The 17,085-nt window shown below is 35.2% G+C and overlaps 1 protein-coding gene across 1 annotated transcript; it reads left to right on the top strand.

The window, feature by feature from the left end:
• Positions 1-7,167: 7,167 nt before the first annotated feature.
• LOC113302058 (serine/threonine-protein kinase BSK2-like) lies at positions 7,168-13,012 on the top strand. Its single transcript, XM_026550902.1, has 9 exons — positions 7,168-7,735; positions 7,830-7,965; positions 8,386-8,519; positions 9,103-9,208; positions 10,728-10,813; positions 11,247-11,435; positions 11,832-11,990; positions 12,195-12,308; positions 12,425-13,012. The coding sequence occupies exons 1-9, from the start codon at positions 7,418-7,420 to the stop codon at positions 12,674-12,676; spliced, it is 1,494 nt and encodes a 497-aa protein (XP_026406687.1). The 5' UTR covers positions 7,168-7,417; the 3' UTR covers positions 12,677-13,012.
• Positions 13,013-17,085: the final 4,073 nt, after the last annotated feature.

The following is a 17,085-nucleotide window of genomic DNA, read 5'->3' as shown; positions in this document are numbered from 1 at the left end:
AGGAAATTTATCCTTGACCGTAATATCATTAAGCTTTCGATAATCGACACAAAAATGCTAAGTACCATCCTTCTTCTTGACTAAGAGAATAAAAAAAGCAAATGGGCTATGGCTGGGTTGGATCACTCCACTAGATAGCATTCCAGAGACCAATGACTCCACGACAGACTTATCTATAAAGGGGCATTTATATGGTCTTTGAGAAGTGGGGTTAGACCCATGTTTGAGTGGAATCTTGTGGTCAAGTGATCTAGAGGGTGGAAGGCCAGTAGGTTCTGCAAAAACATCTGCAAATGTCCCTAATAGTGTAGAAACTGCAGGTGGAGGTGGGAGTATAGGAGTTGTATAAATAGAGAAAAACTGGACAATTAGGGGTGGAGTATTACTCTTAATAAACTTCTTCAATGAAGAACCACTAATCATGCTTAGAGAAGGTTTAGAAGTGATACCCCGAAGTGTGATATGGCTGCCTTGATGTAGAAATGAAATGCTCAATTGACTGAATTTGAATGTAACATCACCAAGTTGGCGCAACCAATCAGCTCCTAAAACAATGTCACAACCGCCAAGAGGAAGAACTCATAAATGTGCAGAGAATTGATGGCCTTGTATATCCCAATGTAGGTTGTGGAAGATACCTTGACTAAGAGTGTTATCTCCATTAGCAACTGTGACAAGCATTTGTCCAGTTGGAGAAACATGTACACCCAACTTTGAAGTTAAATTAGCATCAATGAAACTATGGGTGCTGCCTGTATCAATAAGGATAATGACAGAGTGCTTATTAAGATGACCAACAATTCTAATTGCGTCAGGAGCAACGTTCCCTGTCAAGGCATGTAAAGAAATCTCGATGGGAGAATCAGGAGTTGAAGGAGAGTCTTCAGAGACATCTTCAATTGTTAATGATTCATGTCCTTCAAGGTCCTCATCAGCAATCAACATAAACAGTTGTTGAGTTTTACATCTATGCCCTTGTCTGTAAAACTCATCACAATCATAACAAAGCCCTTTATATTTCCTAACCTGCATCTGTGCATCGGTGAGTCATTTAACAGGAGGGAGAGAGTTGTATGGGGATGTTTTAGTGGGTGTAGTAGGATGAGTCACAATGGGGGATGATGATGATGCAGCGTGCTTAGTAAATGTGGAGGATGGAGTGAAAAAAAGGTTTGATAGTAGATGGTGGCTGGGAAACAGAAAGTGGTGAGAGAGCAAATGGTTTAGAGAAGGATTTAGTTGATTTATGCTGGTGATACATAGAATCTTGCTGCAATCTATCCAAGTAAAAAGTTGTTGCAGTATTATCAGGTTTAAACATTTGCACCATAGTACGGGTCTCCTCTTTTAACCCACTAATGAAACTCAAGATGTAAAAACTCTCAGGCAAAGAAGGATTGTTAGCAACCATGAAACTTTTATAATGTTCCGAAAGATCATAATAATCCTCAACACTGGTGGTCTGGTAAAGTTTATTGAAGCTACCTACATAATTGTCCTGAGCAATATCCTCAAATCGAATACATAAATCCTCAATAAAAGTATCCCATGGAATGAAATCTTTACCCTGTTGGTAATTTAGAAACCACGGATCTACGGAAGAATCGAAGTGAATAGCAGCAATATCAACACGTTCATTATCATGAATATTATGTAATTGGAAGTATCTTACACATTTGAGAGCCCAACCACGGGGATTTGTACCATTGAATCGAGGAAAATCTACTTTAGGAGTATGAGAGAACTTACGATGTTCAGTATGAGAAAGATTGTGAACCAGCTTCTGAAAGCCTGCAATTGAATTTTCCAGATTCGTTTGAGGAGTCTCAGATGCAGAAGGATCTAGAGGTGAGTTCGAGTTCGGTGCAGCCTCAAGTAACCCAATGATAATGTTCATCTTAGTACTCAAAGACTGGATTTCAGATTTAATCTCAGTAACTGAATCGGTGTGTTGAGAAATGGTTGATGAAATCTCTTGAAGCTTTTCTTTGGTGGCCATGGCTACAGGTTCCAGGATGGAGTGTGATACCAATTCTAGTGTATCTAGTACAACTACAAGATGAATTTTGGATAACAGTGGTGGAAAGCTACCTTCTCTCTGATGAACAGAGCCTAAACTTCAATTAAAGTCAAATTTGGTTTTCATTACATAATTCAGGAGAGAAGAATGATTAGCCTTTAATAGACCAATCCTTAACAGTTACATCAACAGATAGAATAGAATCATAACTCAGTGCTAGACTCGAGAAGGAACCCCTAGGATTAATACACCCAACTCAACTTAGTTACACCCACTCACTAGTTACTCAGAATTACAAGGTACGTGGAATGAATACCCTGTGAACATGACACAAATTTACTCATTAGGTCACAAAGAAATTAGGAAAGGTGATCCAGGATCACCTTTCTTGTGTTGTTATGGTTGTTGAAATTCTTTCCAAGATGATTAAAAAACGGCTTGTATTGGTCTTTTGCCAGGTTTTAAAGCGGCTACAAGTGGTATTATTATTAATCATCTTCAGATTATGGATGACTTGATAGTGTTCATTGATGACTCACACGAACAGATCACAACTTTGAAGAATGTTTTGTTTGCTTTTCAGTTAGTCACTGATCTAAAAGTAAAATTCAAAAAGAACGCAGTGGTTGGAATTTGGGAGAATCATCACAATCTGGATTATGTTGATAGTTTTGGGTATCAATTAGTTAAATTTTCCGTCAACCGATTCAGAGGTGTCAACAAAAGCTAAGTACATAAAGAAAAAATTGTCTTACATAAATCCAAAGACTTATTCTAAATAATAATGTACTTGCAAGCATGCCTATCTAGTTTTTATCTTTGTTTCAAATTTCGTCTTCTGCGGTCAAAAAATTGAAAAGATAATGCGCAATTTCTATGGGGATCTTCATCTTCTACTAAAAAAAGAAGTTTGGTGGTTTTGTATAAAGTTGTACTTTCTAAATCCAAAGGTAGCATCGATATTAAGAAGTTAAAGTTAGTCAATAAATCTCTTCACTATAAGTGAATTTGGAAATATAGTGTAGAGAAAGGTTTGTGGCGGCAGATAATCCAATAAAATCTTGGATGTAATCCTTCTTCTTTTATTCCTTATAACATTTATCGATCATAGCCTTTGAATTGGAATACTAAAATCAAGAGACTATTTTAACTCTAACATTTCACTTATTGTGTATAATGGCGTGAGTGTATGTGAAAACGTGGGGGTACCAAAATACACCACAAATATTTTTCTAGGAAACCTATATGGACTAAACTCGAATACAATTCCGAGAGTTCAACTTAATGAATCTCAATCAGGAATTATATGAAGAGCTTATATATCTTTCTCTCACAATCATAATGTTAACAGAGACAAGTCCGTGAACCTGATTATACCATGAGAGTATTTGAACGATTCCAAAGATCGATATCCAAGAATCAATCAAGTCGTATCTAACAAACAAGAACGGATATATATACTTTGATTGATTTACGTACAACCTGTGATAGTTCAATTATAAAGATAAAAAAAATATAATACGGAAAAATAAATAACACATACACCTGAAATTTTGTTAACGAGGAAACCACAGATGCAGAAAAACTCTGGGACCTTGTCCAGATTTGAACACCAAAGTGTATTAAGCCGCTATAGACACTAGCCTACTATCAAAACTTCGAACTGGAATGTAGTTGAGACCGAATTAAACCGTCACAGTAATTCAGTTACAGTCGCGCTCCTTACGCCTCTTGAATCCCAGCAGGACTCCGCGCAATTGATTCCCTTAGCTAGTAAATCAAGGTGAGGTAGGAAATCGATTGCAATAGACAAAGTCTAGTAAACCTCAAAATCCGGTCTTATGACTCCCGAAAAGCAGCCTAGATTATTATTCACCTCACAAGTTGAAACTTGTGGAATCACAAAGTCTGAGACGAAGATACTTTGTGATTTCTATCTATATTGTTTGTTGGAGAAAGCTCAACAATCAAAACAAGATCAGGATCCACGAACTACTAAGATAAAGATAGTTGGACATGGATTCACGAATCCCTAGGTGAAGTCTTTTTATTCGCTAAACCCTAGAAGGGTTTAAAGAAGAGGAATACCTTAGTTTGTAACTAGTACACACAAGAAAGTGTCAGGGATTCAAAAATCCCAGTTGTTTGAGGTTCTTTTTATATATACTTTCAAGGTCAAGGTTGCTTTAGATTTAAGCTGAGGTAGCTTTGGATCCAAGCAATCAATAATTACCGTTAGATGAAAAACTTGACTTTGAGATTAACATAGCATAATATACACTCTGGTTAGGATGGACCATAACCGAACCGTGTACAATGACTTGTTCATGAAAGGTTAACCGAAACTAGCCAAAAGAACTATATGCTTAACCATTTTCATATAACATTTTAATACTTTTATTGAGTCACATATATGATCAAAAATGTCTAAATAGTTTTTTTAGAGAGTTGTTCAAATGCTGATCATATCATAGAAATAATTCGGATGCATCTGAAAATATTCGACAAGGTAAGTACGTGTACTGTACCTGTTCGTGAATATTTTTGTCATAGTACGTGTATAGGGTATTGTTCCCTTAAGACAAAAACGAGTTCAGGAACTCACAGATCTTTTATGGTTTACATACTAGGTATGCGTACCTTTTCGGTTTTAAAACCAACAGATCTTTTCCAGTTTTCATACTAGGTATGCGTACCTTTCCTGGTTCACGAGTCACATACTTTACGTGGTATGGATACCAGGTATGCGTACAAAAAAGTCGTTGCCGAACTATAGCTACGATGCTACGTGTACTGGGTACATGTACTACGACTCCTGACTTATAACAGTTCTCCCGGTATGTGAACTGGTATGCATATTTTCCTGTATCTAGATTAATATTAGTTCTATACCTCTCTAGTAATCAATTCTAAACATTCCCGAATAACATCAATGACACATTTCACTGTTCCAGGCTATTTTCAATTGATTAGATCTTGAATCATAATTTAAGTCATGAATAATAAATTGTTCTTAACCAAATTCATCAAGTATGAATAAATGTTCTTAAGCTTAATTAGTCATTTTTTGAGAATGATATTCAAGATAAACTTGACTCAAAATTTCTACTATGCATGTATTGTCTAATTTAGTCATGTGACAATGTCTCATAGATAGAAAGGTGAAAACTTGAGAAATAGGTGGTTCAGTCTTCACTTACCTTTTGATGTTGAAGTTCTCCAAAGCTCCTGTTGATCTTCGCCTTCAAGCGATAGAATGCAGTGATATTCGATTCTCAACTACATACTTATATCCTAATAGGAGACCTGACCAAATGTAGACTAGAATCAAGATATAATTTTGATCAAATAAAGTTAACAACAAGCTTGAGATAGCAACACTTGTGAGTTCGAACGGGCAATGCTCTAACAGTATGTTTTTGGACTGATAAGTGGATTATGGAATGTTCTTAAAGATAGGTTCCCATCCATTTACAACGTTTCAAAATGCAAAAAAAAATTAATGTCAAAGATGTGCTTAGATTTAGGGGTATTGGAATTTTAAATTAAAGACAAATACAGATGAGTTTGAAATTATGGAGGTGGATGATTTACTACAACTATTAGAAGATTTATCTCAGTTTAAAACAGTTCCAAAATTGATGCTAGAAGATGGGGATTTGGACAAGAATTTTATGTGGCAAATTTTTATAATTTTTTGGAGTTGGATGGTTTCGTTTCTTTTCCTCACAGACAAATTTGGAATCTAAAAATTCCTCTATTGTTGTTTTTCTAGTTTAGACACTCTGTCACACAGGTACGCCTACTTTAGGTAAGCTACTTAGAGTTGTTGGGATAATTCAGATCAATGCCTTTTATATCCTAAAAGATCAAGAAACTTGAGACCATTTATTTAATGAAACAAGGAATATTTGGCGATATTTTCTAAATATTTTGGATCCAGATGAGTATTTACAGAGAACATTACGAATAATATGTATGAAATATATAATAAGAGGAGCAAAAGTATGATAAAGAAGATACGAGGGATTTTACCGTTTACAATTTGGTGGACGATATGGACAGATCACTGCTGTAGGCTATATAAAATAAGAAGAGAACCATATTCCAGCTTATCGTTTCAGTCAAATACAAAATGAATAATTGGTCCTCACAATTTAAGTTATTTTTTTTGATAGTTTTTCTTTTATGTAATTGGGAAGCTGTTACTAGCCACATGCAGCTAGTTTCTGTTTTTTTTCTTTTTATAGTTTTAGTATTCATTATCTTGATGAGTGTTAATTCTTAATGTAATTTTTCCTTTTCCACTCAAACAAAAAGTTGTATACGGAATTCACATTTTCATAATCTTGCGTATCGCCTCAAAATGACAGGTTACTAAACTCATAAATAAAGTGGTGGGCAAATGTTTTAACGTTACTACTTAGAACCGTTGCGCTATTTTCACACACGTTTTAGAACCGTTAGTTAGATGGAAATCTCAAATCCCAATTATTTTTCTATTCAACTGTTGGAGCAAGTCTTATGGTGGAATCCAACCTATTTCAAGTGTGGAAAAACTATGGAATGTCGAGTTTAGTGGCTTCCAAGTTGGGGTCTTTCACAGAAAATCCAAGCAGAGTTCCACGGTTTCGTGGAAGGGTCCGTGGAATCCATGTGAACGCCAATAAAAATATCGCAGTAGAAGACAAGAAACGCTAGTAAGAATAGCACTCAGTGCTATTAAGAATAACATGTTTTTTTTATCCGTAGATTTAAAATGAGTTGTTGAAATCTAACGGCTGAAAAGTGCTATTCTTAATAATGTTTTTTTAGTGCTATACTTAATAGCGTTTTTTTAGTGTTATTAAGAATAGCGTTTTCACTATACCACCATTACACTTGCGCTTCCATCCACGGTTCCAAGTGACGAGGTGGTGTGGAAGATGGAAGATGGATGGATTCCACCGTAAGACTTGTTCCATTATTACAACAAAACACGCGATCAAAAAACGTTTTTTTTCTTCTAAATGTAAAACCACGCCGTGATCACATCATTCAAAACGCATCATACCGGTCACGGGCTCACGGCCAAACCTTGCTCTCAACCCAGTGGAGTGGACCTACCTCAGTTCTATGTTTCAGTCTAGTTGGCCGGTTTGTCCGAGAAGCATTACTACCGCACCTCAACAAAAACTATTTCCATCATCATCAGTTGTCTTTCCAAAGTCTAAATTATAACATTTCTCACTCAAATAACTTTCTAGAATTTTGCCGCCTAGAAACTTTGGAACTTACTCTTACAATAATTACAGCTACAACGTTATTGGCGAACTAGTTAGGGTTTCAGACGACCTAGAGACATAAATCTAGATAGATATAGATAGCTGGTTCTGAGTTATTGGATGTTGAGGAAAAATGGGCTGCATACAGTCCCGAACAAGTAATATACAAGCATTACAAGATGAAGAGTTAGTAGAAGGTGAAAAACTGGATCTACTTAATGGAGGAGAACATCGAGATCAGGATGATATAAATCAAGTTGTTCCTGTGTTTAAAGAATATAGTTTATCTGAACTTAAACTAGCAACTAATGGATTTAGCAGTGATAAAATTGTATCAGAAAGTGGTGAAAAAGCTCCAAATGTTGTTTACAAAGCTAAACTTGATAATGGTAGATTCGTTGCTGTTAAACGTTTCTCTAGATTATCTTGGCCTGATTCTCAACAATTCATTGTAAGTATACTTCTTTAACCTTGTTATGGCAACTTCATTTTTGGTAACAAAAATCTGAGCTAAATGTTGTAGTTATTGTGGTTTATATTAATAGGCTGAAGCTTCTGGGGTTGGAAAATTACGGCATAAGAGATTAATGAATTTGATTGGATGTTGTGGCGAAGGAGAAGAACGGCTATTAGTTGCTGAGTTCATGCCTAATGATACTCTTTCTAAACATCTCTTTCACTGTAAGGAAATTTTTATCTTGCAAACTACTAGGGTTTATTGGTATAGCTTTTCTGAGTTTTTAGTTTGACTTTGTTGAAGTGGGATTATAGATGATTTTTGGGTTGGGATTCGTTTTTGGATCTCCATGTAGTTGGAAATAGGCAAATTGGTGTCAGTGAATTTCATGATATTGATGTCTGAGATTCACATTCATTGAACATGTCTGAAAAGTAAAAAATAACAGTTGAATTCAGATTTCTGATGTGTTTTTTTTTTTTGTAGATTTTCTAATCTTTATCTTGCTAACTACTAGGGTTTGCTTTTGGGTGTTTGTTCACCTTTTTAATGAAAATCAACTTTATATACCAAAAGGTGATGATTTAATTCAGTTTCTTTTATGCATTCCTTCCGTATGGGACTCATGGGTCTTTGTTATACAGGGGATAAGCAGCCATTGCCATGGGAAATGCGATTGAGAGTTGTGAATTATATTGCACAGGCACTTGATCATTGCAATACTGAGAATCGGAAGATATATCATGATTTGAATGCATACAGAGTTCTTTTTGATGAGGTATACACTAATAACATTGTTAGTCTTTTGAATATATCCCATCTGGTCATCTCGCTGATATAAGAAGTATAACCATCTCCCGTATGATACACCTTTAGTTGTTAAGATTACTGTTAAAGAGTCCGAGCCTTAATAAACTCGAACCTGGAACTAAATATGGTGTTATTGGTACACTAACTTACATATGTATCACATTTTCAAATTTCTAGACTCGATCTTATTGAAGTTTCAAGAATTGGTAACATGGTTAAAAGAGGTTCTATGATCAATGTAAGATAGTTTCTTAGGGAACGGCAGCAGTCAAGATAGCTAATTGTGTTGAACAAAACACTCATTAACTTCATGTAGTTGGAAGCTTAAAGTATAATGCAAATTTTGTTTTTATGATGTTTTATTGCAACATATCGTTGTGCTTGATTTGCTTAAGTTCATTCTTTATTTGCCAGTTACATAGGTTGTCCCCAAATCCCAGTGTTGGTTCAAAAGTTACAATTGCAGGAATATTCTTTTGGTTGTCCTGTTATATGTTCCTTATGTATCAGGTTATAATTTTTAGTAAAAAATAAATGTGTATCTGTGCCAGGATGGTGATCCTCGTCTATCTAGCTTTGGCCTGATGAAAAATAGTCGAGATGGGAAAAGCTATAGTACAAATCTCGCTTATACTCCACCAGAGTTTTTACGGACAGGTGAGTAAGTTTATGACATGAAGAAAATCCAGAACAAGAAATTTTTAATAATGTCTTCATTCACAAATATGAAATGCTAGGAAATTAGTTTTTCATTGAGGCCTGGTTGGTGCATTTGACGACTCCCTGCTTGCATTTATGAGTGCTGGATAATTTTCTTGTGAAAGCATATTGCCTGGTTCAGTTCTTTTCTAGTCTTATATTGCATTGGTCTAGACATCTCGGTTAAATGCCAATTTGACATGAATGTGTAATATGAGGTTTTTTTCATGGTTGACATGTTCTTTTTGCCCTTTTTATTGCCGTGAATATCAGTTCTTAGAGTTTGAGATACTGATTTTATAATTATTTTATGTAGTTGTCTTAGCCGCTTATGTGATTTCATTGTTTCATTAACTTTGTCCAACTAAATATCTGATTTGACTTTCAATTCACCATTCCTTTTGAGGTCTGATTAAAAATCTCAAGAGTTACTAGGTTCTAACTTCTGAGTGATGAGGGCACAAGAAGTCAATGTTTTTTGTTCATATAGGTCATTTTCTAGATGCGAGGTGTGTCGTCAGGTGGTTGTGTTGGTTCTTTTACTGTGCATAAAGTTTATATAGTGATTGAGTCGGTAAAAAATGTGTGAGATACTGATTTGATAATGATGACGCGTCATTGACGCCCTCGTTGTTGCTTTCATTATCGTTGTGTAAATATTGTATAATTTGACTTCAATTCACCCTTTCTTTTGAGACTTATCTGATTAGCAATTTCAAGATTTACCAGGTTCTGACTTTTGAATGATGAGGCACGAGAAGTCATTTTTTATTAACAGGCAGTAGGTCATTTTTTGAATGTGAGGTGCCATTAGACGGCTGTATAGGTACTTTTGCTATGTGAAAGGTTCATTTAGTGAGGAAAAAAAGTTAGAATTATATTTCACTAGCATGCAACAGTTGGTTCCGTTACTTGATGTCAGGAAAGATCCATGTGTCAAGATATGTATATAGGGTAGTCGCTGGAGTGTGATTTGTGTGAAAAGGTGCAGACATTTCGGGTAGTGAGTGAAGATGTCTGGACACATTTCTGCAATATAGGGATTGGAAACTGTTCCGTTTGATCAGTTTCCTCCTCAACTGAAATGGGTGACTGATGAGACAAAGGTAGCATATGCAAAAGGGTAGTTAAGGCAACGTCTTGTGTTAGGGCGAAGATTTTATCTATGGATGTTTGAAATGTGCATATGATCTCTAGTTCTCTACGATCTTACTCCCCTTGAATGTGAATCTCTTTTACCAGGCTCAAAGTTACAGGGTCATGACTCATGAGGTGTATTATTGTGTTTATCCAACCTAAAGAAACTCAGTAATTAGTTTCATAATTCATCTTACTTTCTAAAAGTGCTACCTAAACAGTTAGATATATCAGTGTTAGTTATATCCAGTTATATTTGTTCAGTACTCTGCATTTTTCCTGATTTTTTCTTTGGATTTTTTTATTTATTTTGACTTGATTTTGATGTTAAATTTTGCAGGAAGGGTCATCCCAGAAAGCGTGATATATAGTTATGGAACTGTTCTTTTGGATCTGTTGAGTGGGAAGCATATCCCTCCTAGCCATGTAAGATATGCTGCTTGATAGTATAATCGCTCAGTGTACCATTCTTCTGTTTTTTAGGGAGCCTCTTATACCTTTGTTTTTCCGGAGAATCTGTTTCTCCAGTCATATCAAACTCCGTTTTTAAATGTGATCAAATCATGGACGTTCATGAAATCATACATCAAACTCCGTTTTTTTGAATTATTTTGGAGGTGTACTATAAGTTTTACACTTCTTGCACTTTGGTTGGTATTTGGTAATAAATGTACAATCGAGCATTTGCTAAACATGTGCAAAATTAGGAGTAGTACTGAAGTTGTTCAAATTTACTGCAGTTGCTTTTTCCACTATAAAATTGTTTGAGTTCTTATGACACAATCTCGCTACCTAGAAACAAATGGGTACCTTGCTTTATGATATTTACCGTGTGATACTTCTATCCTGGTTGCTTCAGGCCTTAAACTTGATAAGGGGAAAGAATGTATTGGTCGTGATGGATTCGTCACTGGAGGGGCAGTACGCTAATGAGGATGCTACCAAATTGGTCGAACTCGCTTCGAAGTGTCTTCAATCTGAGGCTAGAGATAGACCAAATACTAAATTTCTCGTTTCAGCGGTAGCTCCCCTTCAAAAGCAGACAGAGGTAATTAACTTCAGTACTTTGATATTAATAATGGGCTTTATTGGTATTTTATAAGTTAGTAGCTGTTAGAAGTAAGACTGGATTAGTTTCAATGTTAGGTTGTGCATTCTATTCTCAATGAACACTATTAGTCAGCTTTTAATTGTTAGTTTTTAGAAGTCAAGGTGTAGGTTAGGTTCCTCATCAGGTCGGGGATTTTAACTCCTAGTGGCTTTACTAGAGTGGCACCTAATGTTTTTGATTTCACAAATCTGAGCACTGCTATTTGGAATCCATATTGCAGTGCAATCCAAACTAGTTGCTGAAATCCTTATCATTCTGGTGTGAGAAGCTTGTAGGCTCCATATTATGAAACTTAAATTTTGTATCTGATTTTGGTTGCATTGGGCTTGCTAGGTGGCAGCGCTTAGTCTAATGGGTCTGCAAAAAGTTGCAGCCCCCACACCGGCAGTGCTTTCTCCTCTTGGAAAAGCTTGTGCAAGAATGGATCTTACTGCTGTGCATGATATCCTACTTAAAACAGGTTATAGGGATGAAGAGGGAGCAGAGAATGAGGTAAAACAACACTTCCTCTGGCTATCTTCTACACCCTTTATTTGTGCCACATAATTAGTTTCCTTTCACGCCTTTTTCATCTAGTAGTATTCTTGTTTTATTATTCCTTATTAAAGTGTTATTGAGATTTCTCTTTTTAGTAATTGCACGGTCTGTAATTTATATTTGGTTGTTATTTTCTGACATTGTGGTGCTGTTATGAAGCTTTCATTTCAAGAATGGACACAGCAAGTGCAAGAGATGTTGAATACAAAGAAATTTGGGGACATTGCGTTTAGAGACAAGGATTTTAAAAACGCCATAGATTATTACTCAAAGGTATAGTCTTACTTTAGATCATCGGGTTCTTTTTTATACTAAAAGCGATTTCTCAAAATCTCATCTCCTTACGTCTTGTTAAATTTGATGAGTTGTACCTCTTTTGCAAAATACAGTTAGTTGTGATGATGCCCATTGCATCAGCTACTGTCTTTGCAAGGAGAGCACTCTCTTACTTAATGAATGGGCAGCCTGAACTTGCTCTTCGAGATGCTATGCAAGCTCAGGTGTGCATGCATGAGTGGCCCACTGCTTTCTATTTGCAAGCGCTAGCGCTCTCAAAACTTGGAATGGAAACCGATGCCCAAGACATGTTAAATGATGGAGCGGCATTTGAAGCCAAGAAACAAAACAGTTGGCGCAATTAAACCTTGCAAGTTGTGACAGGAATGTTGATCTCCTTCAGTTCTACGTGTTGGGGTTGGGTTAAGAAAGGAAAGCGAAGTTTGTACTGTAGTGGCATAGAAAATAATGTATAAAGCTATGTTAAGAAGATATAGAAATAAGTAGGAAAACATTATTTTAATTGTGAACATAACTAGCAGATCAAGGAAGAGCTTGAAAGAGGTTTTATGGAAGTACAGATCCGTAATATCACTAGGAGGGGTAGAACAAGGGCTACGCTGACCCTGGCTCCAGCCCCAAAAGCGTTCTTCTTGTTCTTAGTTCTAACTACTGAATAAATTTGGCTGAGAAAATGTGTGCTTCTTCCCGTTGCAAAAACAAAAGTTAAGCCCAGCCAGCTTACGAAGGAAGTCTGTCCTAGCTGCTCATTTGTCTTCTCTGTTTTTTTTATTCCTTCCGTTCCTAGGAAATAGACAGGTTTTCTTATTTGGGTATGCTAAAAAAGTAGTTTTGTTTTCATAAAAGGAAAGTGAAATGTTATGATTTTACTAGTTATCTATTGAGTGACCTCTACTCTCTTTTTTATTTCTCTTAACATAAAAAAGGGACCACTTCTGTCTCCCTTTCTCTCTAATATCAAACGAGTGGACCAAGGACAAATTAGGAAAAAACATAAAAAATGACTACAACGATTAATTTTCTTAATTTTTATACAAACCAAACAAACCTAGTTTTTAGAAATAGATGGGGTAATTTTTTTTCTTTCTCCCTCTAAAGATTTCATGATCGTTAATTAATTGAGGACGCCATTCTATTTGATTGGGACCCACCAGGGACCAAGCTTAAATTTGGATAAAGTTGAGCACCAAACGCAAAGATATACAATTTTATTTGAGAAATTTATTTTTATGATCCTGGAAATTATGGGTGTTACTCTTTTGGTCCCAGAGTTATTTAATAAAGTTTGCAAATTATTCCGGTGGCCCTGGAATATTATAACCGGTGTGCATATTGCCTGCATATAAAATTAGTGTACATATTACCTGCACACTATAAAATATAAAGAAATTTTAAAAAATTATGTACAGAAATTAGTGTGTATATTTCCTGCACATAAAATTAGTGTGCATATTGTCTGCACACTACAAAATATGAAGAAAATTTTAGAGAATAAAAAATTTCATGAAATGAAAATTTGATAGTTGTATTTACGCTCGTTGTGTAGCTCTTTCAAAAAGTTTTCCAAATATATAAAATTTGTCGAATTCTTACGAATGATTTGTGAGACATGTTATGTTTAAGTTGGTATGACGTTTATATCCTTAAAGGATATAATTTATCATTTGATAACATCATCAAACATCTTTATCCAAATGGCCCTCCTTATTTTTTAAGGGTCATTTCAATAAAATGGGTTAATTTTTATAAAATTGAGTTTTAAGTCAAAGGCCATTTGAGTAAGAGAGAGTGAGGGGAAGGTCAAACACTTAATTCCCACATTTTATAAACACCATACTTAAAAGATCCCAATTTTTAATGGTCTTAAAATCTTTTATAAGTTCCTTGTCTAAACAAACTCATAGGAATACTACCTATAATCCAGGTATTGTAATAGTTGTAGTAAATGGATTATAGCGACAATAACAACATAAAGAAATAGTCGACGAACAAGTTACCCCAAACATCTAGCACAAACATTTCCGCAACCAGTTTAGGATCTAGTTTCAGCCCTGATTTAATACTAGGTAAAAGTAGGCAAACCTATGTTTTGGGTTTTTAATTATTGAAGTAAGTTGGAATTGAAAGTTATATTTTAGTTAGTGTGAGAGTTGGCTAAGTTGATTCGAAATTTGCTAGATGACCCTAGCGGTGTTCTAAGTAAATGAAGAACATCATAAGAGTTAGTTAGGAAAATTTACCTTTTTTCTAACTAGCTGACTCTAATTGTATCTTCGCAAATGTAGAACATCATAAAGGTCACTAAATTGGAAGATTTATTTGTGGTAGTCGGCTAGATGGTGTTGTTCGATACGAATAACAAACGCGTATATATAAGTCGAATATGTTTTTTTTTTTCCAAGCATATATATGATGATGTTCGTGAACTTGATTCGACTTTTTTCTTACTTTACCGATCCCGTTTCTTTAAAGCTTTCATTTCACATTCCTCTCAACATCGCGTCAATGTACCTTTTGAAACGACAAGAATAGAGAGTACACCGTAATATTTTGGTATCAACTTAATATAGACATACCTTGTGTAATCTTACAGAAACAATAACTGCTGAAAGATTACTTCAACAACATGTCAGCTCGGTATATAGTATATATTCGAAACACAATCAACAATGGGGATTTATACCAAGTGGATTAATGTACGGGTATGATTACTTAATTATAATAACAATTGTAATGCCGAAAGAAAAGTAATCAAACGAAACACAAGATTTTGTTAACGAGAAAAACTGTCTGGTAGAAACACCATGGGGAATACTCCAGTTGTGAATACCCTCGGAATTAAGACGCTATTCAAATGGATGACAAAAACTTCGTATTGTTGAGACCAAGTAAATTACTCCTAGTTATTCAGTTCCTTTAGTATCCCTATGCTTATAACCAATCTGATCTACGCACGTGAATCCTAAGATAGAGCCCACTATCTCAAGTCACTTCACTTGCTGTGAAGACTTCTACTTCTCAACCCATTTGGATCGTAACCCTAAACAATAAAGGACTAACCTGTTTCAGTAACCATCTCATTACATACCTCCCAAACCCGACAATGGTAAGAGATAAAGTTGAGTACAAAGGATCTTCTATTTATATTCAATATAGACACATTTGGCCAAAGATCAAACTAAAACAAAGTTTATAAAATAATCTATGTCAGTGAACAAGCTCTATCCAATAAAAAATACAAGGAGAATCAACTAGACAGTTTTTTAGATCTTTCAACAAGTCGGATGTGTATCAAATAAACTGCTTGTTTAGGTTCCTAGAGAATCAAGTATGCATGAAGCACCACAAAGATCTTAATACCAAAAAGAATGTCTACATGAATATAATTGAGCTCTCCCCTTGTGTGTGTTATTCCCTGCAAAACAAAAGAATAACACAAAAACAACCTTTACCAGAGAAAGGTTACATAATCTTACCCATCAACTGTTATACCGAATATAAAATTTATAAAACATAAACTGATACTAGTATATGTGACTCACATATGAGTTAAATCATCATCATCTTCTTGTGATTTTTAATATAGCAACCCAAAAGGTTATAAAATGACCAAGGGTACCAAGTACACTACAATACTCAACCTACTATAAACACACCTTATGTAATCTTACAGAAACAATAAATGCTAAAAGATTACTTCAACAAGATGTTAGCTTGGCATATAGTAATATGCTCGAAACTCAAGTGACTACGAGAACGTATACAACGTGGATTAACGTACAAGTAAGATTACTTAGTTACAATAACATTTATAATGCGGAAAGAAAAGTAACCACACGAAACACAAGATTTTGTTAACGAGGAAAACTTCTTGGAAGAAAAAACTCAGAATCTAATCCAATACTCTCATAATTGATTGCACGCAAGAGTGAATTTCATAGAGGAGAAATGGAGAGAGAAAATTGTCAAAGTGAGAAAACTCAAAAAATTCAAAAACCTCAATCAATCTTTTCTGGATCACCACATAAATTGATTACTCAAATTGAATGGAAAACCTTTGAATTCAACAACTTCAATCTGGGTAAAAAAGGATGGATTTAAAGTGGAGGAAAAAGGCAGGGGAAGGTTACGAATTGGTTTGATCTTCTCCTTGGAGATTGGACGTTGGCTCTCTTATTGTTAAGAATATAGCTTCAAATCAACCACCAATTAAGAAGAAATGGCCCAAAAGAGACGGTGATTTTTCTTGTCTTGTTGAACTCATGTCAAATGTTAAAGGAGAGTACCTTAAAATAACTAGAACTGACAAAAATTCTTCTAGATCTATTTGTGTACCTAAAGGTGATAAGGATTTTGGGCAGTGGAAATTTAATGAAAAATTGAAGACAATAGTTGGTTAGTAAATGAATCAGAGCAACAAACCCCGGTCGACAAAGATTTTCCTTGGATGACTATACAAGAAGCATAAACAAAGGACAGGAACTCAAAAATCTTCATATGCCATGTTAAAGGAAATATATCTTAGGGTCATGTAGCAAAATCAATCTCTCAAAAACTTTGATGGAACAGATATTTAAAGCTCTCACTCATTGATGATAACTCAGCTATTTTCTACCCTTGAAATGATGATGAATGGGATAAAGGTTAGAAACCTCAAACTTATAAAATTGGATAGAATGAAGTGTCAGTGAAGATATGGTATCTAGATGCATTATTGATAAACAAAAATTCAAATCTAACACAAACTGGGCCA

This window comes from Papaver somniferum, chromosome 8 (genome assembly GCF_003573695.1).
Source record: "Papaver somniferum cultivar HN1 chromosome 8, ASM357369v1, whole genome shotgun sequence".
NCBI lineage: Eukaryota > Viridiplantae > Streptophyta > Magnoliopsida > Ranunculales > Papaveraceae > Papaver > Papaver somniferum.
Note: the sequence above shows the minus strand (reverse complement) of the source record. Positions and strands in the feature narration are given on the sequence as shown.

What these genes read in the sequence shown, in the direction of transcription:
- LOC113302058 (XM_026550902.1), top strand. Translation starts at nt 7,418, where the DNA reads ATGGGCTGCATACAGTCCCGAACAAGTAATATACAAGCATTACAAGAT. An exon ending in TTCTAAACATCTCTTTCACT is followed by an intron (nt 7,966 to 8,385) that starts GTAAGGAAATTT and finishes TTTGTTATACAG; the next exon opens with GGGATAAGCAGCCATTGCCA. An exon ending in AGCATATCCCTCCTAGCCAT is followed by an intron (nt 10,814 to 11,246) that starts GTAAGATATGCT and finishes TGGTTGCTTCAG; the next exon opens with GCCTTAAACTTGATAAGGGG.